Here is a 26,530-nt window from a genome sequence, read left to right as displayed (position 1 = left end):
TTGAAGTCGTTTAATGATCATAACTCATTTTTAGCTTTTTTGGAGTTAAGTGATTCACAAAAAAGTAAGTCATTTTTACCCTCACCTCACCTTATCTTAAAATAAAACATAACAAATCACGAAATCCGTAAAAAATCTAAGAGTACTAATGGACGAACATCTCTGTGGCGAGCTCATACTAATGAATTAAGCCGCAAAATATTTTTCTGTCTACACTCACTTAGCAAGGTTGCAAAAATTCTTCCCTATTAATATTAAATGCACTCTCGCACAAGCATTACTATTACCCATTCTAGATTACGCTGATAATTCCATGACTGATTTAAACTGTGAGCAACTCGATAAACTTAAACGACTTCAGAATACATTTTTGGTCTTAGGAAAAAGGACCACATTTCTGATTATCGTAGACAATTATCACTCCCTCTCACTTCTGTTCAATGTACTTTACAGTCCTAACGCTCTTATATACCTGCGTGAAAAATTTCAACGCTTATCAGTTCATGGTTTACCTCTTCGTTCTAATTCTCAAGGCACTCTCTTAATACCCATCTACAATTCCTCTTTCTTCTCTAACTTATATAGTGTCCGTGCGGCTCGACTGTGGGATCATCTCCCATCCACCATCAAAGATGTTACTACAGTATCTCTGTTGAAATCACGTCTGAAGAAACATCTCCTCTCTCTTGCCGAATCTCTCCCCCTTTCCCCTTTCCTCTTTTTTCCCTTTGAGTAATAGTTTTGGTCTAAGGTATTTTATAAACAAATATGTTTATTTTTATACATCTTTAGCATTTTAATATGTACTTTCTATTGAATATGTTCTGTAACTTGAATTATAAAAATAAAACTATTATTTTATTGGTTGGTTGGAAGAAATTGCCATTTGCCAACAAGTCCGCCAATATACAAATAACATTATGTACAAAAAGTTAAATTAAATAAATAAACACTATCTGCATTTAAGTACTGCCAAGTATCGTTACAAAATGCTTTATTAGTCTGCAAGCAAGTTGATAAAATATTTATTGGTTCACGTTGATAACAGTACAACGTACAGAGAGAAAGAAATATGGTTGTCGAAAACTCATTGACATATATAATACATAGATATCCCCCACAGAGTAACATATTTTAAGAGGTAGTGACACGTACTTAGTATTATTTACACCAGGGCTGCATTCAACGAACATGCACATGCTACCAAAAATTCAACACTCGTTTTTGGTGGATCCCAATCAAGATATTTCTTTAAATTCCTTATGATTTCGACCCACGTATTTCTTTCCACTGGATTTTTAGGAACGAAAATATAATATTGACGCACGTTTATTATATTCTAAAAACATATTCCTATCAGTGCACCACTGTACTAAGAGCTTTGCAATTGCGCCGCTAGGCGTAGTTTGGCGTTAACAAAAAATAATCTTTATGTAAATAATTCTTCTGTGCGTGTGATGTCACTGAACTCCTCCTAAACGGCTTAACCGATTTACGTGCGGTTTTCAGAGAAATGCAGATCTTTGCGCTGCGCGTGTTCCTGGATATTGAAATATTCAATCTAATATGTAAAAAAAGAACTAAATAGCATAAATGTTTAATTCATCGATCTACCAGGGTTGCATTCGAGGAGAATGCATTTACAAAAAATGGAAGGATGTAGTTTTTTGTGTATAAAAAGGTTTGTTTTTGAATGTTTACAAACAGCATTCGTTTTTTGTGGATCTCAATCAGATGTTTTCATTAAATTCCTTATAATTTCTTCCGAATTATTTATTTTTACTGGATTTTTAGTAAAAATAAAATAATATTAACTGACATTCGATACATTTTTTAAAATCGTATTCCTACATAAGCGCACCCCTGTTGGTGAGAGGAGCGGAGTTAAACATGCGCAAAAAGAATTATATGTTTTATGTTTTGGAATTCAACAATAAACAAGTACCTAGGTACCCATTTAAATTCAATATTTGAATATTAATTATTCATCACACGTACAGAAAAATTATGTTTATGGCTGGTGATATTGCACTTTTTTTTTCTTTGCGCAAAAGCAAATCACCCAATGATGAAACGAAAACATTAAAATGTCGAACTCAATGTCAAATATATTTATAGTTTATTAAAAATTCAAATATAAAAAAAAAACGTTTGGTGAACCAGCTCATAGCAGGCAAGCCAAAATTTGGGCAGGACAACGTCTGTCAGGTCCGCTAGTATTTATATAAATATTTTGGTATTAATTGTTTTAAGCTTTGTTAATCACTAATGAACCAATATTTACCAACAAATTTTTTTCACTGACTGTCACTAAATCTGATACAAGGTGTTGAAATTTCATAAATTTTCTCAAAATGCCCTCAAAAATCTTTATTTTAAAAAGAATGTTGATGATGGCAAATTATTAAAGTGATATTGATCTGATTGCATGACTAGAGTCTAAAATCACTTTGACATGCCGTATAAAAAAATCCCTTGATCTGATAACGGACAAAACACAAATAACTGCTTTTATTTTATTTTATTTAGTTCTATGATAAACATAGTCTAATATAAATTTATAACACAATATTTGCATCTATTCTTATTCTAACATTATTTATTACACTTACTATCCTAATTTGTAATGATCAAACTGTTCTTTTATTTTATTATTATTTATGTTCATTATTTTAGTTTTTTATTGTTTATTATGTTAATGATAATTAGGTGAATTGGATTAATTACGTTTGTTTTATTGATATTATTGTGTTAACTTTGTTAAATAGCTAATCTTAGGCATGTTTCACATTTTGTAAAATGTTTCCCTCGGCACGGGACACCCCAGTGAGGAAACATTATTCTGTATAAAAAAAGAATACAAATAATGTAAAAGTATAAATAAATAAATAAAATGTACACTTATATTAACTTCTGTATATTCACTATTTATGATAATATGTATAACCTAATGTATATTAACGATATATTTTTATTTAAAAAATCACTCCTTAATGAGAAATACAAGTGTTTTTTTTTTTTTTAATACTATTAAACTAAGCCAAAACTTGAAAAAAAATATGTATCGTATTATCGGCACTGTGATTTTTTAAGGGTTTTTTTTTCTGAAATTACTACGCGTGTGACGTCTCAAGTTCTCTTCCGCTTCTTCTCGGTTAGTTATGCCGATTGGTGCGTTGTCTTACAGTAAACCGGAAATCTTTACAACAATCTTACCGTTGGTTGATTTATAAGAACAAGTGACGTCGTTTACAACAGTTAGTTTTAATGAAAATATTTTTTTATTATTTTTTTCGTACATTTTCAAGAAACTTTTCGGTACAATTCAACGCTCTTTTTACAGCGCGCAAGAAAACATTGTTTGTATCCAATTTCCCGTAGCGCTGAAGTTCCTCATTGATCTCGCGTGTTTTGGCAACCCTGACTAAAGGGACAGTCGTAATCAAAGGGCGCCGACAAAGTTCATTAGTAAATCTTTGCTTGACTTGTAGAATACGTCACAAGGAAATGGCGGTAAACATCCGCACCGTTCACAGAACGAAATTATTATTTAACCAACCAGCACAGTTATGTATGTATATGGGATAAACAAAGTTGCTGATAAGAACGAGTTCTTATGTGGGTAAAGTAAAAATACTTTTCTTCAGTGCAAGTTAAAATTTAAACGAGCTATTCCAGAGACGATGACTGTTTGGTTATTCCGGAATGAACAAATAAAACCTATGTATAGTCGCCGATCGTCGACTGTCGCCGACTGTTCCATGCTAGGAAATAATAAATATGTGTCCACCCACCCTAATTTTACCGGACCGAGTGAATAAGCGCGATACGTGTGAACGGGCCCGGCATGACAGACAAATCAATCATTTTAAGACTATTAATATTATAGATATTCAATGATGTTGAGGTATTGTTGTTTGCTGAAGATATGAAGATTGTTTAAGTAATTGTAATGACTTAGGACTTAGGATATAGAGATTTTGGTATTGTTTATGTTTTATCTGGATATTCATTGTTTACTTTTAATACTGAAAAAGCATACATTATGATAAAACGGTAATTACTTTTTAATATTATTATAAAATACATAATTTATTGCCTTAGAGCGGGGAAGCTATCCCTAGTTAGGCAGTTTAGATGAACCAACAGCAAAAATAAAAAAATGTATATATGTTTACTTTTACTACTTAATTAATTTGTTGTATAAATAATTTCTTGTAAATTGCTGTAATAAATATGTAAAATATAAATAAATAAATTAATATAGTCAATGATTGTTTAACTCATCAGAAAAATTTAGACAAATTATTTAGTGTTCGACCAATAAGCTGCAACTAAACATTAATAAATATCAGGTCTTGCGATTTTTCAGAATAAATAATCGTAACCTATTTATTTATTCAATCTCTAAAAATGTTAGGCTTTATGTTACGTGTGACTAAGGACTTCAAAAACATAGGCACTTTGAAGTTGATGTATACTTCATTAGTGAGAAGCCAGTATGAGTATGACTCTACAATATGGACCCTTACTACAACTGTCGCCAAAATTCAATTGAAAGAGTCCAAAAAAAATTCTTACGGTGTATAAATTTCAAACTTAGAATCAGACATGAATTTTTAAATTACGATTTTTTACTAAAAACGTTAAATTTGTTAAAAATTAAGGATAGAAGAAAAATTATAAACCTTTTAAATTTATTCAAAATTGTAAATTCAATATAGGATTGCCCTGAACTATTATCTCTCATCAACTTCAGGGTGCGTGGAAGAATGACTAGACAGGTGCCACCGTTTTGTAGTAACAATTCACGGACAGTGTATACTTGTAATGCCGCATTAAACAGACTTCGTGATTTCGGCAATAGTTATTCCCACGTGTCTGATATATTTCGGTACTCAGATGGCAGAAGGGACCATCTGTATTTTTGTCTAGGTTTAAATTTTCAAAAGTTTTGATTAATATTTCAGTAAATACACGCAGAAAAAAAATAAGCGTCATTTAGAAAGGTAATTTATTATTGGAAAGCAACACTAAAATATTTTAGTTCGTGGATTCAAGTCTTGAAATTGAGACGTATTTCAGCTCTCCTGAACATTTTTTAAAATTACAGATGGTCCCTTCTGCCATCTGACTACCGATTTAGTGTAGGGTATTGTTCCTATAGAACAAACCCTTTAAACTTTTTCAAAGATGGTGAATGGTAATTATATTTATTTATTTATGCATTTCATAATATATACAATGTTTTATTCACTTTGCCCAGCTGTATTTAACAGTACTTATGATTTTCTTGTTATATTACTTTAAAATATTTTATTATTTAATTTGTTTTTTACATTTATTCTTGAACTGTTTAAACTTTCTACTGAATATGTTGTATAATTTTTAGGTAATTTTTTTTAATAAATCTTGTATATTTTTTAGGTTTATTTTTTTTTATAAATCTTGGTTAAATAAAATTTATGTTTTTTTTTTTTAAATTCGTCAAATATCTTAGTATTATAAATTTTTATAAAAGGCAGATTTGCGTTTATGTTAATAAAAAATAAAATAAAATAAATTCCCCCTTTAACAGAAATGCAAAACGTGAAAGATGGAAGCAAACAAAAATAACGCGTTAATTTTAATAGTAAATACACAATTTTCTTTCGGACCAAAAAGGAGTAAAGAAAAAACGAACAGTATTAAACAAAAGCGCGCTGTGCGTAGGTTATTCCTACATCACATATATGGCTACATACTGTTTGCGCTCAGCGTTCACTAGTCGATAGAATTATTTTCTTTTTTTAAAAGAAATTAATGTTGCTACGTGAAGGAAGTCGGAAAACGTGTAGGCGTGGTACCAAGTACCTAACTTATAATATTCACAACAAAGTGGGTGCTAGGGTTGCATAATGATTAATATGAATAATACGAGTCGGGTAGTCGGGTTACCTACTAAGGTCGAAGCACGCTGGGTGATGCGTATAGAGTGAAAATTCGAATTGTCTCACGCGCGGGAAACAGTATGACGCGAGAGAACGTGATTCTTTTAGGTTAGGTTAGTTTACATGTAGGTTTTAGGGAATTTAATTTATCGTACTGTCGGCGTCTTTGCGCTGTCTGTAAAGAAGAAACGCATTCCATACAATTTTGATAAATAGGTATTTGAACATTGGTTTTAATAACTTTCCTCTCGACGTAGATGTAGCCGATCTAAGCGTAAGACGCCTGTCAGCTAGTTCACCTGGAATGCAGAGTTCCCTTAGATATTCTGGAGCAGGGTTGTGCAGCGACTTATACATAAGCCAACAGAGTTTGTATTCCACCCTCTGTGGCAAACGTAGCCAGAGTAATTCCCGAAGTAGTGGAGTGATATGACTGAACTTAGAGATTTTAAAAATAAATCTCACTGCGGCATTCAATACAGACTGTAAGGGAGTCATTTTATTCATTTATTGCGTAGATACCATTACAATAATCGACTCTAGAGTTCTAGACACTACAAACGCATTTATTAATTGACGGGCGGCGTCAACTGGCAAATTTTTGCGTATGCATTTAATCTGTCTCAGCTGGTAAAGCATGAACTTATTGTTCTACTAATTTGAGTGTCCAGAGAAAGGTCAGAATTAAGGAAGACTCCCAGTAGTTTAACGGTGGGTAAAGCGGCACTCCTTACATCGGGTAGTGCCGGATCTTCAATCAAATTCTGTCGTCTGGCTGAAGCCATCTAGTACTGGTAGTAGCCAGTAGTCAGCCAGACATTAAAAAATCACCAAAATTATTTTCAAACATAATTAAATTATTTCAAAAGTTATTATAAATAAATAATTAAGTTACTCTTTACGATTGAGTACACTAATAAACATAAACAAAATAGTATTATCAATACATAACGACATAACACACATCAGAGTTTTACTAGAGCAAAACTAAGCCAAATCGGCTTATCTGTATGCAAAGATAGTGTTGTGGCGTTCTATCCTCTCTGCCTACCCTTACGGGGAAACAGCGTGATGGGACACGGCGTGGCGTGATTTGTTGTTGTTGTTGCAACTTTAAGTGGTCTATATTAATATTTAAATGTATTTCAACAGAGAGGGAAAAGAGAGGGTAAAAACAGAGGGGCTGGATCCCTAGGGAGGAAATCCAGCCAGTCTGCAAGCATTTGGACATATTCAAACGTTGTTAAGTAAGCAATATAAATTAAAACAAGCATATTTAAAAAAAAATACAAAATATTTAGCTAATTAAAATGTAATAAATTTTAAAAAAACAAGTGACGTAGTTTTTTTGACAAATATTTAACAGCTAAATATATATTTAAAAAAAAACAAATTCAGTTAGAATTTTATTAGTTTATGGGATAAACACTTGCTGTTACTGCATGGGCAGATATTTAATTCACAATTCTTACAAATTTACAAAAAGAGTTAGATACACATAGCTAATAATTTTATATATGTACACGAGAAAAAAATAAACTTATACGAAATAAAAAGAAAAAAAAAAATATTAAAACAATAATACTTATTAAAATAGAATGCCGTTGTTACTCGGGTTCAAATATTTTTTTAAATTTACTTTGAATTTATTTACTTATATTATATTAGTTTTAATAGTTTTTAGTTCATTCGGGAGATTATTGTATTTTTTTTATTTCTTAACTATTTTGACCGTGATTGTGTGAATTTAGGAATTATTTTGGTATCTGAGTGACCTCATTCATCTCAAATTCGTGTATTTTTCTTCTGTGTGCACTATAATTAACTTATATTTATTATCCGTGTTGAATTTTGAGGGTTTCTTAAAAATAACTTTTATAATTAATCTTTGAACTATTTTAAGACGGTTTAATATATTGGCATATGCACCACCCCACCCCATCCAACAATACCATAAATGCTGATTACGAATCAATAAATAACTAAAAACTGGCAAAACCCGAGTTGCGGCGGTTTAAGCTTTGCACGGCAGTGTTTATCTCTACCCGTATAGAATTAAGGCTGTAATCTGGTAAAACGAACGCAAAATTAGGAAATCATACGACTTTGCCATTTTAAAACGAATGTTTTTATTTTCAATCGCGCAATAATAAAAAAAAAAAAAAAAACATAAATTAGATAAAAACAATATTTTTTAAATGTATTTGTGTTTAAATATTTATGTAACTAAAATATGATTACTTTTAGACCGGCAGATTACGCCATTTCAAATTTAGACTAAACTTAGGTATCTGGGATCTCAATAAACATGAAGTAAGACTACCATTTCGTAGGAAAACAAGTACACAGAACTCATTGATGCACCGAGCTGTACAGTTATATTATAAGGAAATACCATTGGAAATAAGAGAGCAAAAAAATATTATTTCATTTAAATGTCAATTAAAAAAACATGTGTTTAGCGGATAAATTTTTAAAAGTAATCTTATTCGTGTTAGCTTTATAGAAGTTTTCTTTTTAAGTGTACGTATATCGTTTGAAAAATGTTAATAATTAGTATATGTTTTAATAATAAGTACATATAAGTTAATATTAGGACATTCATTTATTATGTTTGTACTATTTAAAGACAAAATAAAATAAAATAAAATAAAGACTTAGTATAGAACTAAAATTTGTTGTAATAATTTAAAGATATATAATTTAAATATATATAATAAATTGAACATGAAAGTTGCCGAAGCCAAATTTTAATTTTGAAAAGAAATACAATCACATACATTTTTCTTTATTTCTATTTAAAATTATGCCTTCGGTAAAACTTAAAAAAAATAAATTCATTAAAATACTTTAGTTGAAACATTTTTTTATAGAATTGTATTATCTTTTTTTGAAAAAAGAAGATAATTCTGGTTGTAATATTCAATTTAAAACAATATCTCATTGACTTTTTTATGACCTTCAGACCAGCCGAATCGTTTTCGGTAATCCTGGTCTGAATTATCTTCTTTTTTCAAACAAAGAGAAAACAATTCTTTCAAAAAATCTTTCAACTAAAGTATTTCAAATATATTTTAGTATTACCGAAGGCATAATTTTAAGTAGAAATAAAGGAAAATGTCACAAAAATGTATGTGATTTAAAATGCTTGTATTTCTTTTCAAAAACAAAAAAATAAAATTTGGCCGCGGCCACTTTTACATTCAATTTATTATCTTCAAATTATTACAACAAATTTTAGTTCAATACTTCAAGTCTTTATTGAGATCCCAGATACCTGAGTTTATTTTAAATTGAAAATGGCGTAATCTGCCGGTATAAAAGTAATTATATTTTAGCTACATAAAACTTTTAAGTATATTTGTTTTTTTAAAATTATTATTGCGCGATTGAAAAATAACATTAGTTTTAAAATGGCAAAATCGTATGATTTCCTAATTTTGCGTTTGTTTTACCAGACTACAGCCTTACGGTTACAGTTCAATCATCAGTAATATTGCGTCTGTTGAAATGACGCGAAGTAAAGTTTCTTATATCTGACCCTTAAACGTGGCTTGATCGTTGTTCCTGCGCGTCGTTCACCGATCTTCTTATATCTGACCCTTAAACGTGGTTTGATCGTTGTTCCTGCGTGTCGTTCACCGATCTTATTAGTTGAGCCAATTTCCCTAGGCGGGCGCTGGCGATGAGCGAGCGCATTGACGGGCCAAGCGATAAATAACGCTTCAATCACCAACTGCGGTACACACCCACATTATACACACAACACTATTTATAATAAATACAATACCTACAGTGCCACAAACTTATCTTTAGAACGGCCAAAAAATGAACTAACGACGCTATTTTGAAAACATCGTTTCGCTGTCAGATTTTGTTCAGTTGCGAGTGTTGATATGTGTTTTCTCTATTCGATACATGTAGTGCCAACCCTAATGTAAGGGAACGAAGTATACAGGTGTTCTTTAAACCCTGTCACATCCGAAACCACGATGATCAGTATGAAAAAGAAGACATATTGGCACATTAAAATATTTTTTTAGAACGAGTAAAATCTTAAAAAATAAAATATAGAAAAAAAACAACGGGTTGCTTACTTCTGCAGGGGAGAAGCGAGGGGGGCGCGGCCGTGCGGTTCAGACTCCCCCTCCTCATTTCTCCCCTGCAGAAGTAAGCAGCCATTTGTTTTTTAAGATTTTAGTCGCTTTAAAAAAATATGTTAATGTGCCAATATGTCTTCTTGCTCATACTGATCATCGTGGTTTCGGATGTGATAGGGTTTAAAGAACAGCTTGTAGAACTGGAAAAATAATGATGAAGGTAGGTTGAAAGCTGTCGAAATGCGACCTGTCGGGCGAATGTGTGGTAAAACGATGTGTAATAGGTGCACAAATGTCGAGATCTATGTAAGGCTGAGACATGCATTATCGACAGAATCGAGAAAGGAGCTCTGCGTTGGTTTGGACATGTAGAGCGAAAGAATGGCTAAAAGGATCTACGATGCGAATGTTGATGGATGCAGAAAACGAGGAAGACCGAGAAAGACACGGGACAATTAAGTCCATCAAATACTCGAAGATGGACATATCAGAAGTAGAAATAATCGGCGTGCGTGCATGAACAGATGTGAGGCCTTCACCAAACCAGAGTTGATTTTAGTGAAGTTAAAGAGCTGAAACCTTTATTGTTGTGAAGAGATTCATCTGACTGAATTATTTCACATACTAGGCAACGCCTGAAAACAATTTTCCAATTTCCAAACTTCTTCTTGGACCAGTTGGTTTCATTAGAATATTTGAGTTTGTCCAAATGTTCGTAGACAAAGACTGGATTTCACCCCCTCGGGAGTCATTAAGATTAACAAATTACAAAAGGGATGGAGAATACCTTAAATAAGGGAGTATGGAATATGTCATTGGTTGGTTTAAGTGGTCACTTTAAACACCGTGTAACATTTACCAACAAATGGAAGAATTGAAGAAATATGGATGTTAAAACATATACAAAATGGTGAATGTTACACGGTGTGTAAAGTGGCCACTTAAAAAAGCCAATGACATGACATAAGCCCTGTAAATGCCTAGACTTCCATATTCCCTTATTTAAGGTATTCTCCATCCCTGTTGTAATTTGTAATTAAATTTGTTTATTTAAACACTATTATTATCAACTGCGGCGCCCTCCCTAATAGGGTATTATCACTCGGGAGGAATATCGGATTTAACCTACTCTACAAATAAAAGATTTTTTGAAGATTCTCCTAGTGTTTATATAAGCCATTAAAATGAATATTTTCTTTAGTTATTTTCGTTTCGAAAATAAGGTCTTTCGAAAACGATCGTTTCTCAAGTTGGTATTAAATTTTGTCACTGAAGTTCACGAGAAATGCATTCATTTTTTAATGTTGGTAATGCCACAGGCCACAGATAGAAATATAAGGAGAGTTGTCTAAGCATATTATCTTAAGCCCCCGCCTTATCCACTCCACACTCCAGTGTCAGGCACAACAGATGAAAGTGAAAACGGATTACATCTTACATCTCGAATTTTAAAAAATATTTTATGGTTTTGAACTTCTTCTAAATATTAATTTATTATGATAATAATAAATTAAAGGATCAATTTATCATAAAAATTATAAATCACAACTTGTAGCGTTTGATAAGTGAAAGGACGCCGAAAATGTAAACAAACGACACATAGAAAAAGGAAGCTATCTACATTACTCTATAAAATCCATAGACATTGATGAAAACAATCTGATGACGTCATAAAACATCCGAAGACGTCATACTTGATGACGTCACGAATTGTTTGTTTTTGGCACCATTCAAATTACTAGTATTTAATTGTTTATATCTCCCTTATTTCTGAACAGATTTTAATAAGAATAGTACCGATCGGCTTGTGAACTTTTAGATTAATTTATTAGCTCATTAAAAAAATCCACGATAATTGCCCATTCTACATGTAAGTTTGTTTGACTGTACCTACGTGTCTCCAGAGTCTCCACTCATTTCAAAATAACAAACATTTCGCAAATGCGCATTCAATCTGTCCTTCTTTGTAAACGGTAAACACAGATAAGTTGATCGGACGGAGGAGATGCTTTTGGATGTTCGCTCCAAATTTAGAATCTAAACTATTGGTTGCATTATTAGTATTAGCATTGAGAATTCATGATTATTTTACAATAACAGGGAAATATCACATACTACGAATACCGACAAAAACGTGAAAATGGATTTAGTAAAATTCATTGTATTTTCAAAATCAACATGGATGTTGTGGAGAAGTGTTTTTATACATAATGTTTAAAATAAAATAAATTAAAAAATATGACTACAAAAACGCGACATGTTTGACCTAGGCAATTGTGACGTAAATATTCGTGACGATGTTCTATTTAAATTTAAACGGTCACAAACAAATTTGAAAATTTAACTGATTTGTGACGTTTTAGGGGCGTGGCCAATACATTTTTTTTTCATACACATTATTTACAAAGAGATATAGTTACAAAAATACACTTTAGAAAAATACATCTTAAAATTAAGCTATAACACAAAGACTACAGCGTCTGAGGGTGGGCCATTCCTTTTTTAATTATAAAAAAGTTAATAACGTATATATGTGGTATGAGATGAACATGAAAAAAAAGAAAAGAAAAACTAAATTAACATATGCTGATATTACGAAAATGTGATTTATTTGCAGAATGCATTTATTTTTAATTTTAATTATTTTTTTAAGAATGTGTCTATCTGTTCCTTCCATGCTGATCCAAGACCCCAAACCTACTTTAAAATGTACCAGTGATTTGATGTTTTGTAGTTCCTTGGTTAGAAAATTGAAGGATCTTGGACCAACATGTGAGGAGTGCCTCTGTGTGAACTTAGTTCTGCATCCTGGAACTGACAGTACACTATCGGATCTATCACTAATACGATTTAAATTATTACTAAAGAATTCTCTATTCAAGTAAACATATTTTATGCACTGAAATATATATAATTTTCTAAAACTAAGGAGTCCACTCTCTACGCATAATTTATTACTAGGAAACATGTTTTTTGTAAATTATTTTAATTATATTTTTCTGTGTAATTTCTATTGAGCGACTATGCGCGTCCAAGACTCCTCCCCACGCTATTATACCATATGTTATCGAAAACTAAATTAAAGCGTAATATACAATTTTAGATTTTTCTTTGGTTAGGGTATTTTTCAGTCTTTGGAAAACATAAGATAAATATCTGAGTTTATCTGTTAGTTTAGCTATACGTGTTTCCCCTTTTAGCCTATAATCTATGTATATACCCAAATATTTATAGCTTTCCCCTGAACTTATTTTGTAGCACTTGTTACAAATATCAACATTACATTTTAAATCATGGATTTTTATTGTGATACAATGAACCGTTTTCGCGGGAATTTAAAATTACAATTTGTTTTTGACTTCGTAGTTTTACATAACTATCTCTGATCTTACTATCGTCAAATCATGAAGAAGTAATAAACCGTGGCATAAGCAAAGGAAAAAAAAACTGGTAGAAATCAAAATGTACCTTTTGATCACGTGCCACCATTTTTGTAGACAACAGGGCCTGCGTTGATTAGCAGAATAATAATTATATGAGTTTAATAGATTGTTATAGTCAGCGCGTTTACCTAGCATGCAAGAGGTCTCGGGTTCGATTCCCGACATGGTTGGTATGAAATATTTATTTAAAAAGGTGTTTTCACACTAGAATATTTCATAGTCCCTGGGCTTGTACCTGAAGCTTAAGACTGATCATCTTACCTTATTGTAACAAAAATGATCAAGATACGCTGCGATTGGTGTACCAATGCAGTGCCCTATGCACTATTAGTTGCGGAAATGAAAATATGATGGTATTTCATACACCCTTATTGATTTAAAATTGTAAAAAAAAACCAAAACATATTTTTATGCGGAAATATCTTTCACGCAGGCCCCGTAAAAAAAGAAAGATGGGTGTATAGGTTTTCTTCAATAAAAATCGAATGGCGCTTTCAAAAAAAATAAATTATTTACTATTTATTATTTACCTTAATTTCATTGAAAACATAACGTGACAACAAAACACTTTTTTATAACATGGTTCCCGGCACTACACTCTACAAAAATTACACAGAATACGCCTGCTACCGACTGTGACACGGTGCAAATTACTAGTACATAACCACATTTTTTTTCTACAAAACTCAGTTTACCCTGAAGATGACACCTGCAATGATAGCCGAAACGTCGGAACGACAACTTACACGAGATTACCCAAAAAAGAAACATGTTTAATTAGGAAGTTCAGTGGTTTTTTCAACTTTTTATTTGTTAATAGACTATTAAACTAAGCTAAAAAAAAAATTATAATTTTTTATGTATCGTGTTATCAGAGCTATGATTAAAAAAAAGATTTCTATTTTTGAAATTACTTCGCGTGTGACGTCTCAAGTTGTCTTCCCATTCTTCTCGGTGAGTTCTGCTGATCCGTCAGTCAATTTACCGTAAACCGGAAATATATTTATTAATTTTATTTATTTATACTTTTACATTGTTTGTATTCTTTTTTTTATACAGAATAATGTTCCCTCACAGGAGTGTCCCGTGCCGAGGGAAACATTTTACAAAATGTGAAACATGCGTAAGATTAGCTATTTAACAAAGTTAACATAATAATAACAATTAAAAAAAACCTAATTAACTTAATTATAATCAACATAATAAACAATAAAAAACAAAAATATTCATAAAAAACATAACCAATTTATGTGGACCAATTAAAAAAAATTCATAAACAGTGCATACATTTTACCTATTTGGCTTGATCCACTAATCGATCCGTGCGCAACCCACCTCCACTATCCATTTCTTAATAGCAATTTTATATTGTGATAACTTACTTATTGTCCTTATGGATAATGGAAGTAGATTGTACACTTTAACCGAGTAGTAGGTCAACCCTCTTTGACCGAAGGTTGTATTTATTTTTTTGCAGCATCAGGGTGGAGTATCTAATAACTCTTGTATTGTAACGGAAGGTAGAGAATAATGTTTACGTGCGAATAGTATCAAAGTCATAATATTACAACCCTCTTATCATTGGTTGATTCAGAAGAACTAGTGATGTCATGCAAAATAGTTCGTTTTTATTAAAATCATTTTTATTGTTTTTTTCATTCATTTTCAAAAAATTTTGCCGCACAATTTATCGCTCTATTTTTTACCGCGCATATAACATTTTTTATATCCAATATCCCGTAGGGCTTAACTTCCTTATTTTGTGACTTTGCCTAAATTTCTAAATAGGAGACTGATTTTCATGCTTATGGTATTAAATCACGTCTGAAGAAACATCTCCTTTCTCTTCATTAATCTCTCCTCCTTTCCTTTTTCCTCTTTCCTCTTTTTTCCTTTTTCCCATTGAGTAATAGTTTTGATTTAAGGTAATTTATAAACAGATACGTTTATTTCTATTTTTATATATTTTTAACTTTTTAATCTTTTTTTCTCTATTGAATATGTTTTGTAACTTGAATTATAAAAATAAAACTTTTTTTTATTGGTTGGTTGGAAGAAATTGCCTTTGGCAATAAGCCCGCCAATGTACAAATAACATTATGTACAAAAAGTTAAATAAATAAATAATTATATTCAAGTTGACTTTGAATTTTTTTTTCCAAAATTATTTTTGTTTTTGGATTTAACAATCTATATCATGTACTATCTACTAATATCTACACATAATATATCATGGAATTGTAAGATATTATTTGCCTTTGCCGATAAGCTACTCATTAGATGCATAGTAATCGTTCGCTTGCCAACGCAGACGGCCGGACAGAAATACTTCAGTAGCAAAGTATGAGAGTAGCAGGTCGCAGGTTTGCAGTAGATATAAAGCCAGTAACTTGTGGCAAGCATCTCAACTGTGATTAGTGATTCACCGGTGAGATAATCGAATATATCATTTTAAAAACCAAATGATTTTTTATTTTATATACTCGTATATACTACATACATAAACGAATAATAGCTGTGCCATGTATTCTACTCGCTTAGGAACATCTTGGACATTGGCACTCTAAGAAGCGTGTTTTTTGCTCTTTTCGAGTCAGTAGCTGCCCACGGAATAGTGGGCTGGGGAGGTTGTACAGCGTCCATCCTAATAAATCATAAACTTCCTGATAAATGTACGAAAATTGATACTTAGAGTGATGCTTCGATGTCCACCAACATTCCCATCTGAGAAACTGTTCCAATTCATGAAGGTACTGGACAGTCGACAATGTTTTATAAATCACTGACACATTTCTGGTCACGCGACTACAAAAAGAGATCTCAGCAGAATGCTTGTACAAGGTTTTCCTGTAATTTAATTAAAATTTCTAAGTAATTGTGGCGAAGTTGACTCCCCTTCGTGCTGCTGCGTATATCCTAACCAATCTTCTGAACACATCCTGTGGTCTTGTCCCTTTCCCCTTCTCTATGATTACCGAATGGAGCTTCTCGCTACTATCCGTGGCCCTGTTATAGGTCCTGTCGGATATACAGATTTGGTGGCTTCCAAAAAAATTTTTGAGGCTTTTAAAAAGTTTTGTAATCATTTCAGCGAATTGATCACGTCCAATCAATTCAATCCCAGTCAGTGAAGAATTCACTTCCCTCTCTTCTCAATCCAATGAAGTACATATTATGTACTTCTGGATTACTTTCTTTCAGCACAAAGATGCTAAGGCTACCAGATTTCAGAGAGCTCCTTCGGGCAGCTTTTCTCGTTTGACAACGAGCAAATTGTTCGTGTGTGTGGGCACCGCCAAGGAGACTTATGTCCTCAGATGCGGTGTGCGGTATGTGGTGAGCAAGCTGTGGCTAGGTAATTTCAATGTCCTGATCTTCAATTCTTCCATTTGTTGATTTTAGTGAAGTTAAAGAGCCGAAACCTTTATTGTTGAGAAGAGATTCATCTGACTGAATTATTTCACATACTAGGAAACGCCTGAAAATAAATTTTCAATTTTTAAACTTCTTGGACCAGTTGGTTTCATTAATAAATATTGCATCAAAAATACGCTTATTTATTGTCAATTTTCTGCATACCTATGTTGTAATTTCTTATTTAATTTTTCTTTATTATTTCCTTATTTTCTGCGGATTTTATTTCATGTATCTATATTTTTTATACTGTGTTCAGGTGTTTTGTTTCATTGTAATTGTATTTCAATACTATTTTATACTTTTTCAAAGGCGTAAGCCGTCAAAATAAATAAAAAAATAATATATGTTTATGAATTACCAACCGGTTATAAATTCGATTGGTGCACACCACAACTGCAGACCGCGAGGTGCGACTTGTTCCCTGTTCCCTGACTGATCTATTATGGTCCCGGAAGACAAGACGAGAGACGAGACACAATATCTGTCACGGGTGCGCGATACTCTACTGCAATTAATTCAATACGTAACATAATAACATCATGTTCCCGAGATGCTGAAGTTTTGCTGTTTGCTGATGATATTAAAATTTATAGAGAGGTAACAAACATAGATCATTGTGACAATCTGCAATCTAACTTAAAGTGTTTGAATGTATGGTGTGAAAAGAACAATTTATTCCTTAATGTTGACAAATGCAAAGTTTTGACTTTTTGCCGAAATAAGAACCCAATTGCTTTCAACTACTCTATAAATTCTATAAATTTAGAGCGAGTGACCGAATTGACTGATCTTGGTATTATATTTGATGAAAAATTAAACTTAACTAACTAACTAACTAACCATCACGCCATTTCCCCGGAGGGGTAGGCAGAGAGGATAGAACGCCACACCACTCTGTCCTGGCACACTTCCTTTGCTTCCTTCACGTTCATACATCTTCTCATGCACGCACGTCGATTATTCCGACTTTTCACATGACCACTTTCAAGAATTTGTTGTACTTGGTCATGCCATGTCTTTCTCGGCCTTCCTCGACTTCTACAACCGGACACATTCGCATCATAAATCTTTTTAGCCGTTCTTTCATCATTCATTCGCTCCACATGACCGAACCATCGCAAAAGACCTTTCTTAATTTTGTCGATAATGCTTAACTCAGCCTTGCATTCTGCTCTAATTTCGACATTAGGGCACCTATCACACATTGTTTTTCCGCACATTCGCCTGAGGGATCGCATTTCAACAGCATTCAGTCTTCTTTCGTCCCTTTTTTCCAACTCCATGCTTCGCTTCCATACATTAGGGTTGGTACCAGAACTCCATTATGAACTGCTAATTTAGCATCTTGCGATAGACACTATTTGCTACGACAGATTTTAAGGCACCATTAACTCTGTTACCGGCACTAACCCTCCTTTCAATATCCTTGTCCATATTTCCATCTCTAGTAAACATACTACCCAGATATACAAATTCTTCGACCTGTTTCAAACTATCTCCATTTACTACAATCTTACATTCAGTCATAGTTACATTTCTTTCAAAGACCATGACGTTCGACTTTTGCACATTCATTAGCAAATCACTCTCCTTGCACACTTCGTAAACCTTTGTAACCAAGGATTGCAGTTCCTCTTCGCTGTCAGCTAGGAGGACTGCGTCATCGGCGTACAGAAGGCAACTGACAATTAGATTACTGACAATTAAATTAAACTTCATTAAACATATACAGAGCATAACTAATAAAAGCATGAAAACTCTCGGATTTCTGCTGCGAACGATTAGAGACTTTGACTCAGTCTATGTAATGAAAATTTTATATGTTGCTTTAGTACGTAGCCAACTTGAATACAACTCGGATATATGGTCACCATATTATAAAGTGCATATAAAAATAATATCGAAAGAATTCAACATAATTTTTTACGTTTCGTTAATTTTAAATTAGGTTGAACATATTAATTATACATACTTAAATAAATATTTAAATTTACACACATTAGAAACTAGAAGAAAATTAAATGATTTGTTTTTTTTATTTAAAATATTAAATTCAATAAATTTAATAAACTCTTCTATATAAATGTATCTACAACTAACTACAGTTCACACTCGCCTATGAGGAGAATTCATGTGTGCAAAGGAATACGCAAATGATATAGATATATTTAATACAACGCTTTTGAATTTTAAAAGGCAGTGTATCAATTTATTATCTGCAAATTTAAATTCTTAAATAATACTATGTTGTTTTATATTTTTTACCTTTTATTAACTTATATCTGTATTCTTAATTATTATCTTTCTACATTCTTCTAATTTTAAGATTCTTTTAATATAACCGATGGGAAAAAAGAACTTCTGTTCTCTCTACTGGAATATATGTATGTATGTACTATATGTAATATTAGTTTTATATATTTTTATTTTCTTTTTTTTATTACTTCATTTTCTATTTTTTTGCTACTTTTGTGTAAAATGTGTCTGTTCTTTATATATAAATATATGTAAAACATGTAAAAGCCTACAAGGCGTTTAAATAAATAAATACTATTCTAATTTGACTTTGGTAAAAGAGTCATAGAATGTACTAGTTCTACATTATCTCTGCATAGAATGACATAGTAAAAGAAAACGTGGAGCCTCGGCTCCGATTAAACAGAGTCATCTTCAATTGCCCATAAAGTAAAATCGAATTGCCCATAAAGTAAAATCGAATTGCCCATAAAGTAAAATCGAATTTTCTGTACGAAAATGTGTTTACATATTTGTATTAAACTTTGAAGTATCTCCGTCGGCAAAATGTACTAATTGAACATGTTTCAAAAACAATTTCACATGAATATTGAAATTAAAATCGCTCGCAGAAACAATTTTGACTATAATATGAATTTGATCATTTGGTGGATCACTCCGTTTCAGTGCCGCGATTATAAACGGCTATCTTCATCGGTATATACTGAGACGGTAAAACTAATATCGATATGTATGTACAAAAGTGTGTGTATTTGTATGAAAATTCAAAGTATCTTCGTCGGTAATCGGTGATTGAACATGTTTAAAAAAAAATTAAACATATCCTATTTTTCATACTGAAAAAATAATTTTACTTTGTAAATAAAATTGAAGATAGATTTTAACTTCCCGTCAGAATACGTACCCTGGACCCCAATTACAGTGGTTAATTTAATTTTATCTTCAATTTTATCTACAAAATTAAATTAAGTTTTCTGTATGAAAAGCAGAATATGCATACATTTTTTTCTTCTAAACATGTTTAATTATAGGTTACCGACGACGAAGATACTTTAAATGTTCATGCAAATATACTCATTTTCGTACACAAATATTGGTTTTTCTTTACGGACAGACGAAGATAACTCTGTTATCTTTCCATTGTAATCGGGGCCCAGGACCCGTATTACAATAAGACGTTTACAGTTATCTTCAATTTTGTCTATAAAGTAAAATTAAGTTTTCTGTATGAAAAACAGAATATATAAATAAAAGACGAGTGACACTTAATTTTATTTTATTAACATATACGGCAAAATTGCCTTTTACAAAACTTATTGTATACATGTTATATATATATAATATTTTATACGTAAGCAGTGATGACATAAGCATCATTATGTCAAGAAATAGTAGTGAAATAATAAATTCAATTTTATACATTACTAACTTTGCAATACTCAAGTAGAGGTTGGCCATGTTAGCGACAAAGCCGATAATTTAAAAGTCAAGTCTTACAAATTACGTCGTATTTTAGACTGAAAGTGTTAAAATTATAGTAAAAAATTGTATTCTGAATAAGTTTAAATTAAAATCTCACTTCTTTTACATTTTGGATTTTGCCGGGTTTGCAAGTAGTACCCTCAAGTACTGTTTCATTTAATTTTTAATAATCCACGAATTCGGAATATGCGTACACTTTTTTTTGTAAACATGTGCAATTACATGTTACCGACGAAGATACTTGCATGGATATCGATTTTACTTTATACCGTCTCGATATGTACCGATGAAGATAGCTTTTGTAATCGCAGCCCTGGGCTCCGATTACAATGGGAAGATAACAGAGTTATCTTCGACTGTCTATAAAGTAAAATTAAAATTTATGTACGAAAATTTGAAGTATCTTCGTCGGTAACATCTTTAAAAGACAAAAATGTTTGCATATTCTGCTTTTCATACAGAAAACTTTATTTTACTTTGTAGATAAAATTGAGGATAAGTTTTAACTTCCTATTGTAGTCGGGGCCCTGAAATAAAGTGGCCATAATATTACATTATCATGCGCACAAAATGACTATATATTATAAATAGTAAATATCGTAATTTAATATTGATAACAATAAATGTGTAATGCACAGGAGTCAAAATAATGATGAGTACATAGTAATAATGCCTACATGCCCTGATACTTAATTGAACCATGTAGCAAACACATAAAGCGCAATAATGGAAATATAAAATCACTCAAGTAATAATTAGCTTTAATAAAATAATTCTAGGTACATTCCTAGTTAGAATAGCTAGTTGTTCTCATTCACACCGAAACAAATCACACCTAACGACCTAACTAAAAGACCATCCCAAAATGCAAGTAGGTAGGTAAGTATATACTTTGAATTGTATGCAAATTACGCGGAGCAGAGAGCCTATTTTAACACCAATTTTATTGTTGTCATAACTAATATTAGCATTAAATTCCAAGCATAATTGCCCAAATGTATTAATTGATGAGAATTTTATAAATACATACCTGATATTTGTGAACACTGAGTCCGATATGACAGCTTACACAAAGCGAAAGATTTATTGACGTCTGGATTAACAGAATCAACTAAATGTATCCAAATTAAACACTAGCACCTCAAATATTCAATCCACGTCCATAATTTATAACACTTAAAATGTTCAACCTTTTAAAACCAGTCCAATTGTTTATTATAATATAAACAAAGCATAATAAAGTCGTGTCCTTTTTAAAAGTAAACAATCCGTATCCCGGGACATTTGAAAACCGTTTCAAAGATCTCAGAGGGAGAAAAACACATGTTTATAGTAATAACTTAACTTTAACTACCTAAGTATCAAAAGTTAATAAATAATTCGGGGGCAAATAAATAATATATTGGAGCAAAACGTCCCACAAAAGTCCGCCCACCCCCACAGACAGTCTTCAATTTACTAATCTGAATATAGCGCCGATCGATGCTGTCTGCGCCTTAGTGTGACCATTTAAAACGAAATGATACATTTAAAGTACTTACTCACACTTTAAGAAATAAAAATAACAACAATGAAAATAAAAATATTTTCTTTTCTTGTGGAAATTATTAAACAATTGTTATTTTATGTTTGTCATTTATTTTGAATTGTGATTAAAAAAAGTGTTTCCTTCAAGGAGAAGTGTTTTTGATTTTGGAAGGATAATTATTTGAATTTTAGCTTATTTTTACTTGTACAGTATTTTTGGCAAAAATGTTGAAAAAAACTATTTAAAAATACCTAAAACCGTATTCGGGAACAAACATATTGAGCTATCAAAAACCTGTTGATACCGATACAAAAACATTTTCTTATCACCTTGTCATTTATTGCATCAAATAAAATATTTTGTTATTTATTGTACTATGAAAATTTTTAATAGCATTTAAAAAAACGTTGTCTGATAATGCAACACTGTCTAATGTTTTATCATACATTGCATTTTTTTATAAGTCTACATATTATGTAATCCCTTTTGAATTTGTCTTACTAAAATTAATAAATATAGATCATAGTCGTCAGTAAAAAAACTCTCCCTTCCCAGAGATGTGTAGCTAGTACACATTGCATCTAATAACTTTAATATCTCCACAAATATAATAAATTATAGGTTATGATTTTCGGTATTCCTCCATTATACATTTATGTATAGGTTAAAATATTTTTTTTATTGAACAATTAATGCTTATTGGGAACAGAAAAAGCATTTTATCAAAAATCAGAAATAAATCACTAATACAATAGAAAGTTTACCAAAGCATCGCACGTTGTGTACGTAATAAAAGAGCAATCTTAATATATAATTGCCTCACACACTCTTTACGTCGCACTCTCGATAATGCAGGTATATTCAGAAACAAGAGAGACAATTTTATGAGTCACACGAGCGAACAGCAATGTTTCTAGTACATCTCCCAGACGCCCGTTAGCATTGGTTAGTATCTCCCCTACATTACAATACTGCGGGCATGAGTTAATGATTTTTCATATTTTTAGCAATAAGATTAAAAAAATAGAATAAATAATTGAAGCAATTGCCTAATAATATTACATTTTTCAGATTTAAAATCTCTCATTTTTAAATGTGTAAATGACTGCACAGCACTGTGATGCGGTGATGTTTTTGGGACAGTAAGAAAGAGGGAACGTGGATGCTGTTGAGGAGTACATGCCAGGGTAGAAGGAAATGGCGACAAATGTTAGAGGAGACCAAGACCGACAGCTGGCTTTAGAGCTAATGATGATTTTTATTTATTTATTTTACATAAACAGCCTAAATTGACTCTGATAGAGGGAGGGACATTGAACAAAACAAATATGTGTATGGTAAAAATAATAAAATTACATAACTATAACAATCATAAACATGGGAATACACATAACTAAAACTATAAAATATATATATATAAGTAGATAAATGTAAATATGAAATGCAAATAACATTTTTGACAATGCAGAAAAGTCTAAGAATTATATCAGTCTTATCCTCGTACTGATTACCATATCTGTGGAGCCTGGGGATAGGGTAGTGCATGTGATAAAAGGTTTTAGAAATTGCAGAGTACAAAGTTACGGTAGAAATAGTTTTGATAGTGGATGGGATATTTCACAGTCAAGCCGCATGAACAGAATATGAACATTAAAAGGAGGAAAAATAGATGAAAATTACGAGGGTGCTTTAAAAGCGTGAAATAAAAAAGATGACATAATAGTGTCGTCCAAAAGAGAAGAAAACATTAAACACATACACTCGGAAGCCCCCCATGTGCCTAAGACGCGCATGGAAAATTCGTTCGATTCCCGGTGAGATCAAATGTAATTTTTTTCAAACTCGGGTGTTTGGTGCTGTAATTTATCACCGTAATAGGGCTGCTTGGCATACAAATTATAAAGAGTTTTTAAAGAAAATTTATTGTTTTTTTAATCGATGATTAATTTAGATATAACATCTTGCAGTTGGTCAACTATTGTATTTATTTCTGCCATGGCTCCATTGCCAACATCTCCACATATGAGATTTTTTACAACACACGGGATTTCTATAAGCCCCCAGTCTTTCAATCTATTGACGTGAGTGGAGGTAATCGGATGCTCCCACATTTTTGTATTCATCGCAGGGCAGAACAAGAAAGGTTTAGGGAATATCCAAGCTCGGGCAATGCATGTGAGTAGATTATCACAGATTCCCTGAAAGAAAAAAAGACAATTTTTTTTTTAAAGATATGGTAAAGAACCTTTTTACTAAGGTAATATGGAAGTTTAAATATAATCAATAAACATATGGGTTACGGAAGTGTTTTTATTTTTATCGAGAAATGAATTGGCCAAAAAAAAGTGGTGACATTAAAATTTGTTATATTTTCATTTGAATTATTATGTATTAATTTATATTAGTTTTGATGGATCTACATTTATACTACTACTACCATCACGCAATTTCTCCGTAAACATAGGCAGAGAGAATGGACCGCAACACACATCTATCCTGGCATATATTCCTAGCTTCTTCCACATTCATACATCTTGTCATACATGCCCTTCGGTTCTGTCTGCTTTGGACCAGATTTAAGATTTTAAATTATCTGATCATACCACGTCTTCCTTGGTCGTCCTTGTCCCATTTTAATTTTTAAAGAATAAACAGCCCTATTTTATGATCTATTTTAGGCTTGTCAGCACATGGGAAAGAGAGGATATGGAAGGAAGTAATGAAGACTACACAATACTACACTACACTACACAATTGAGAAAAAATCTTTACGGATTTTTTCTTGCATCTGGCGGGAATCGAACCCGCGGCGCCAGTTTCACAGTTAGCCAATTAACCAACTGCACCACGGCGCCTGTCAATTCATGTCATTTTATCCCCCCCGTGCCTAAGAGGGGTATCTAGGATCCATATAGAATACGAACGTGCCATAGCGGATGGTGACATATCTCCGCTGGATTTCCTTTTTCAGGATTTGTACTCGAGGGTAGCTATCGAGTTGAAAACACTTGTCCAGGGTTCTGTTTTATTTCACACACAAAACTGTGTTGTTTATCCGCCTGGACATATAAAGAAGACAGATAAGAAATAATTAAAAATACATTCACCTGAGCAATTTTAGCAAGGGTGTTTGCATCCAATGGAGCAATAACCATAAGGTCCGCCCACTTTGCTAACTCAATATGGACCACGGGATCTCCTCTGTTCTTCCAACCATTCCACTCATCTTGATCAGTAAATATTTCTACATCACCCAATAAATCTTCCCTTTTGAAAAAGTGTCTGGCGTGCTCTGTTGTCACAACTCTAACCTAGAATTACTCTGAAATTGTATTTCCACTGATATCTGATTTTATTAAATCATCTTAATTATATACAATATATTGAGTATGTCTAAACGTTTGAAGACAACGCTGGATTTCAATGGCTTCTCTTTCTGTTACATCTTCATTATCCCTATTCGCAATTGATGGCGAATAGTATACTGAATTGATACAACAAACGCAGCGTATATCAATCATCTGTTATGTGAGGGTAAGGTGATCAGTCTTACACTTTAGGTAAAAGGGTTAGTCATTGAATAGGGATTTAAAATTGTACAATGAGATACCTGAAGAAAAAAACCAAATAGAAAGCCCTAAAATACTTAATCACTGAAACATACAGGGAAAACATTTTTGAGAAGGGAATATGGATGTCTAGACATTTACAGGGCTTATAATCTGTCATTGGCTGGTTTGTGTGACTACTTCACACACTGTGTAACGTTCACCATTATGCCTAAGCTTAAAAATTCACATTTCCTCAACTCTTCCACCTGTTGACTTTTGTGAGGTGAATATAGCCATGAAAAAATATGTTTGACACGTCTTAATGATTTTCTAAAAAATAATATGCGAATTATATTAAAGTTCTGGCTAACATTTATTTGAAGTTGGTCATTTGATCTGTAGGAATCACATAATTGTTGAATTAAAATCGGTAGTTTTATAGTGGCTACACTACCAGTAACCGCAATAATTATGTTAACTGTTTTCTTGAGATTAACATTTTTATTCATGGCGTAATAAGTTTTCAAAAGAAATTTACGAAAAAATTATGCATTTGACAATAGAACTGTCACTGTCAACTGTCACTGTCATTGTCAATATAGTAAAATGTTGCATTTGCCAAAAAATATTAATGGAGATCGTCGTTATAGTACTAGCAATACCAAATAAAATCCTATAAAAACTAAAAACTGAATACCTGCCAATAATTTGACAAAATATTTCATAATTCTGGAGAATAGTATTTATTTATTGTAGATTTGCAAGAAAATACAAATTTTGCTGAAATAAAATACCTGCCGAATTTACTGTTTTGTTAATATAG

At 32.0% G+C, this 26,530-nt stretch overlaps 2 protein-coding genes across 2 annotated transcripts in view; both read right to left on the bottom strand.

The window, feature by feature from the left end:
* LOC148281395 (uncharacterized) overlaps positions 1–22,088 on the bottom strand; it is a 120,313-nt gene extending 98,225 nt beyond the window's left edge. Inside the window, exon 1 of the mRNA XM_088226887.1 lies at positions 21,659–22,088. The gene's annotated coding sequence lies outside the window, so the exon portion shown is untranslated. The remainder of the gene's footprint in view (positions 1–21,658) is intronic.
* A 1,971-nt stretch (positions 22,089–24,059) lies between these two features.
* Positions 24,060–26,294, bottom strand: Ppcdc (phosphopantothenoylcysteine decarboxylase). The gene is made up of 3 exons (XM_088226890.1): positions 26,079–26,294; positions 25,264–25,467; positions 24,060–24,354 (listed from the first exon to the last, which is right to left on the bottom strand). Exons 1-3 carry the CDS (start codon positions 26,214–26,216, stop codon positions 24,088–24,090), a joined length of 609 nt encoding a protein of 202 aa, XP_088083016.1. The 5' UTR covers positions 26,217–26,294; the 3' UTR covers positions 24,060–24,087.
* Positions 26,295–26,530: the final 236 nt, after the last annotated feature.

The sequence above is a fragment of the Micrasema longulum genome, unplaced genomic scaffold (genome assembly GCF_059751315.1).
Source record: "Micrasema longulum isolate JH-2025_06_02 unplaced genomic scaffold, ASM5975131v1 h1tg000469l, whole genome shotgun sequence".
Lineage (NCBI taxonomy): Eukaryota > Metazoa > Arthropoda > Insecta > Trichoptera > Brachycentridae > Micrasema > Micrasema longulum.
Note: the sequence above shows the minus strand (reverse complement) of the source record. Positions and strands in the feature narration are given on the sequence as shown.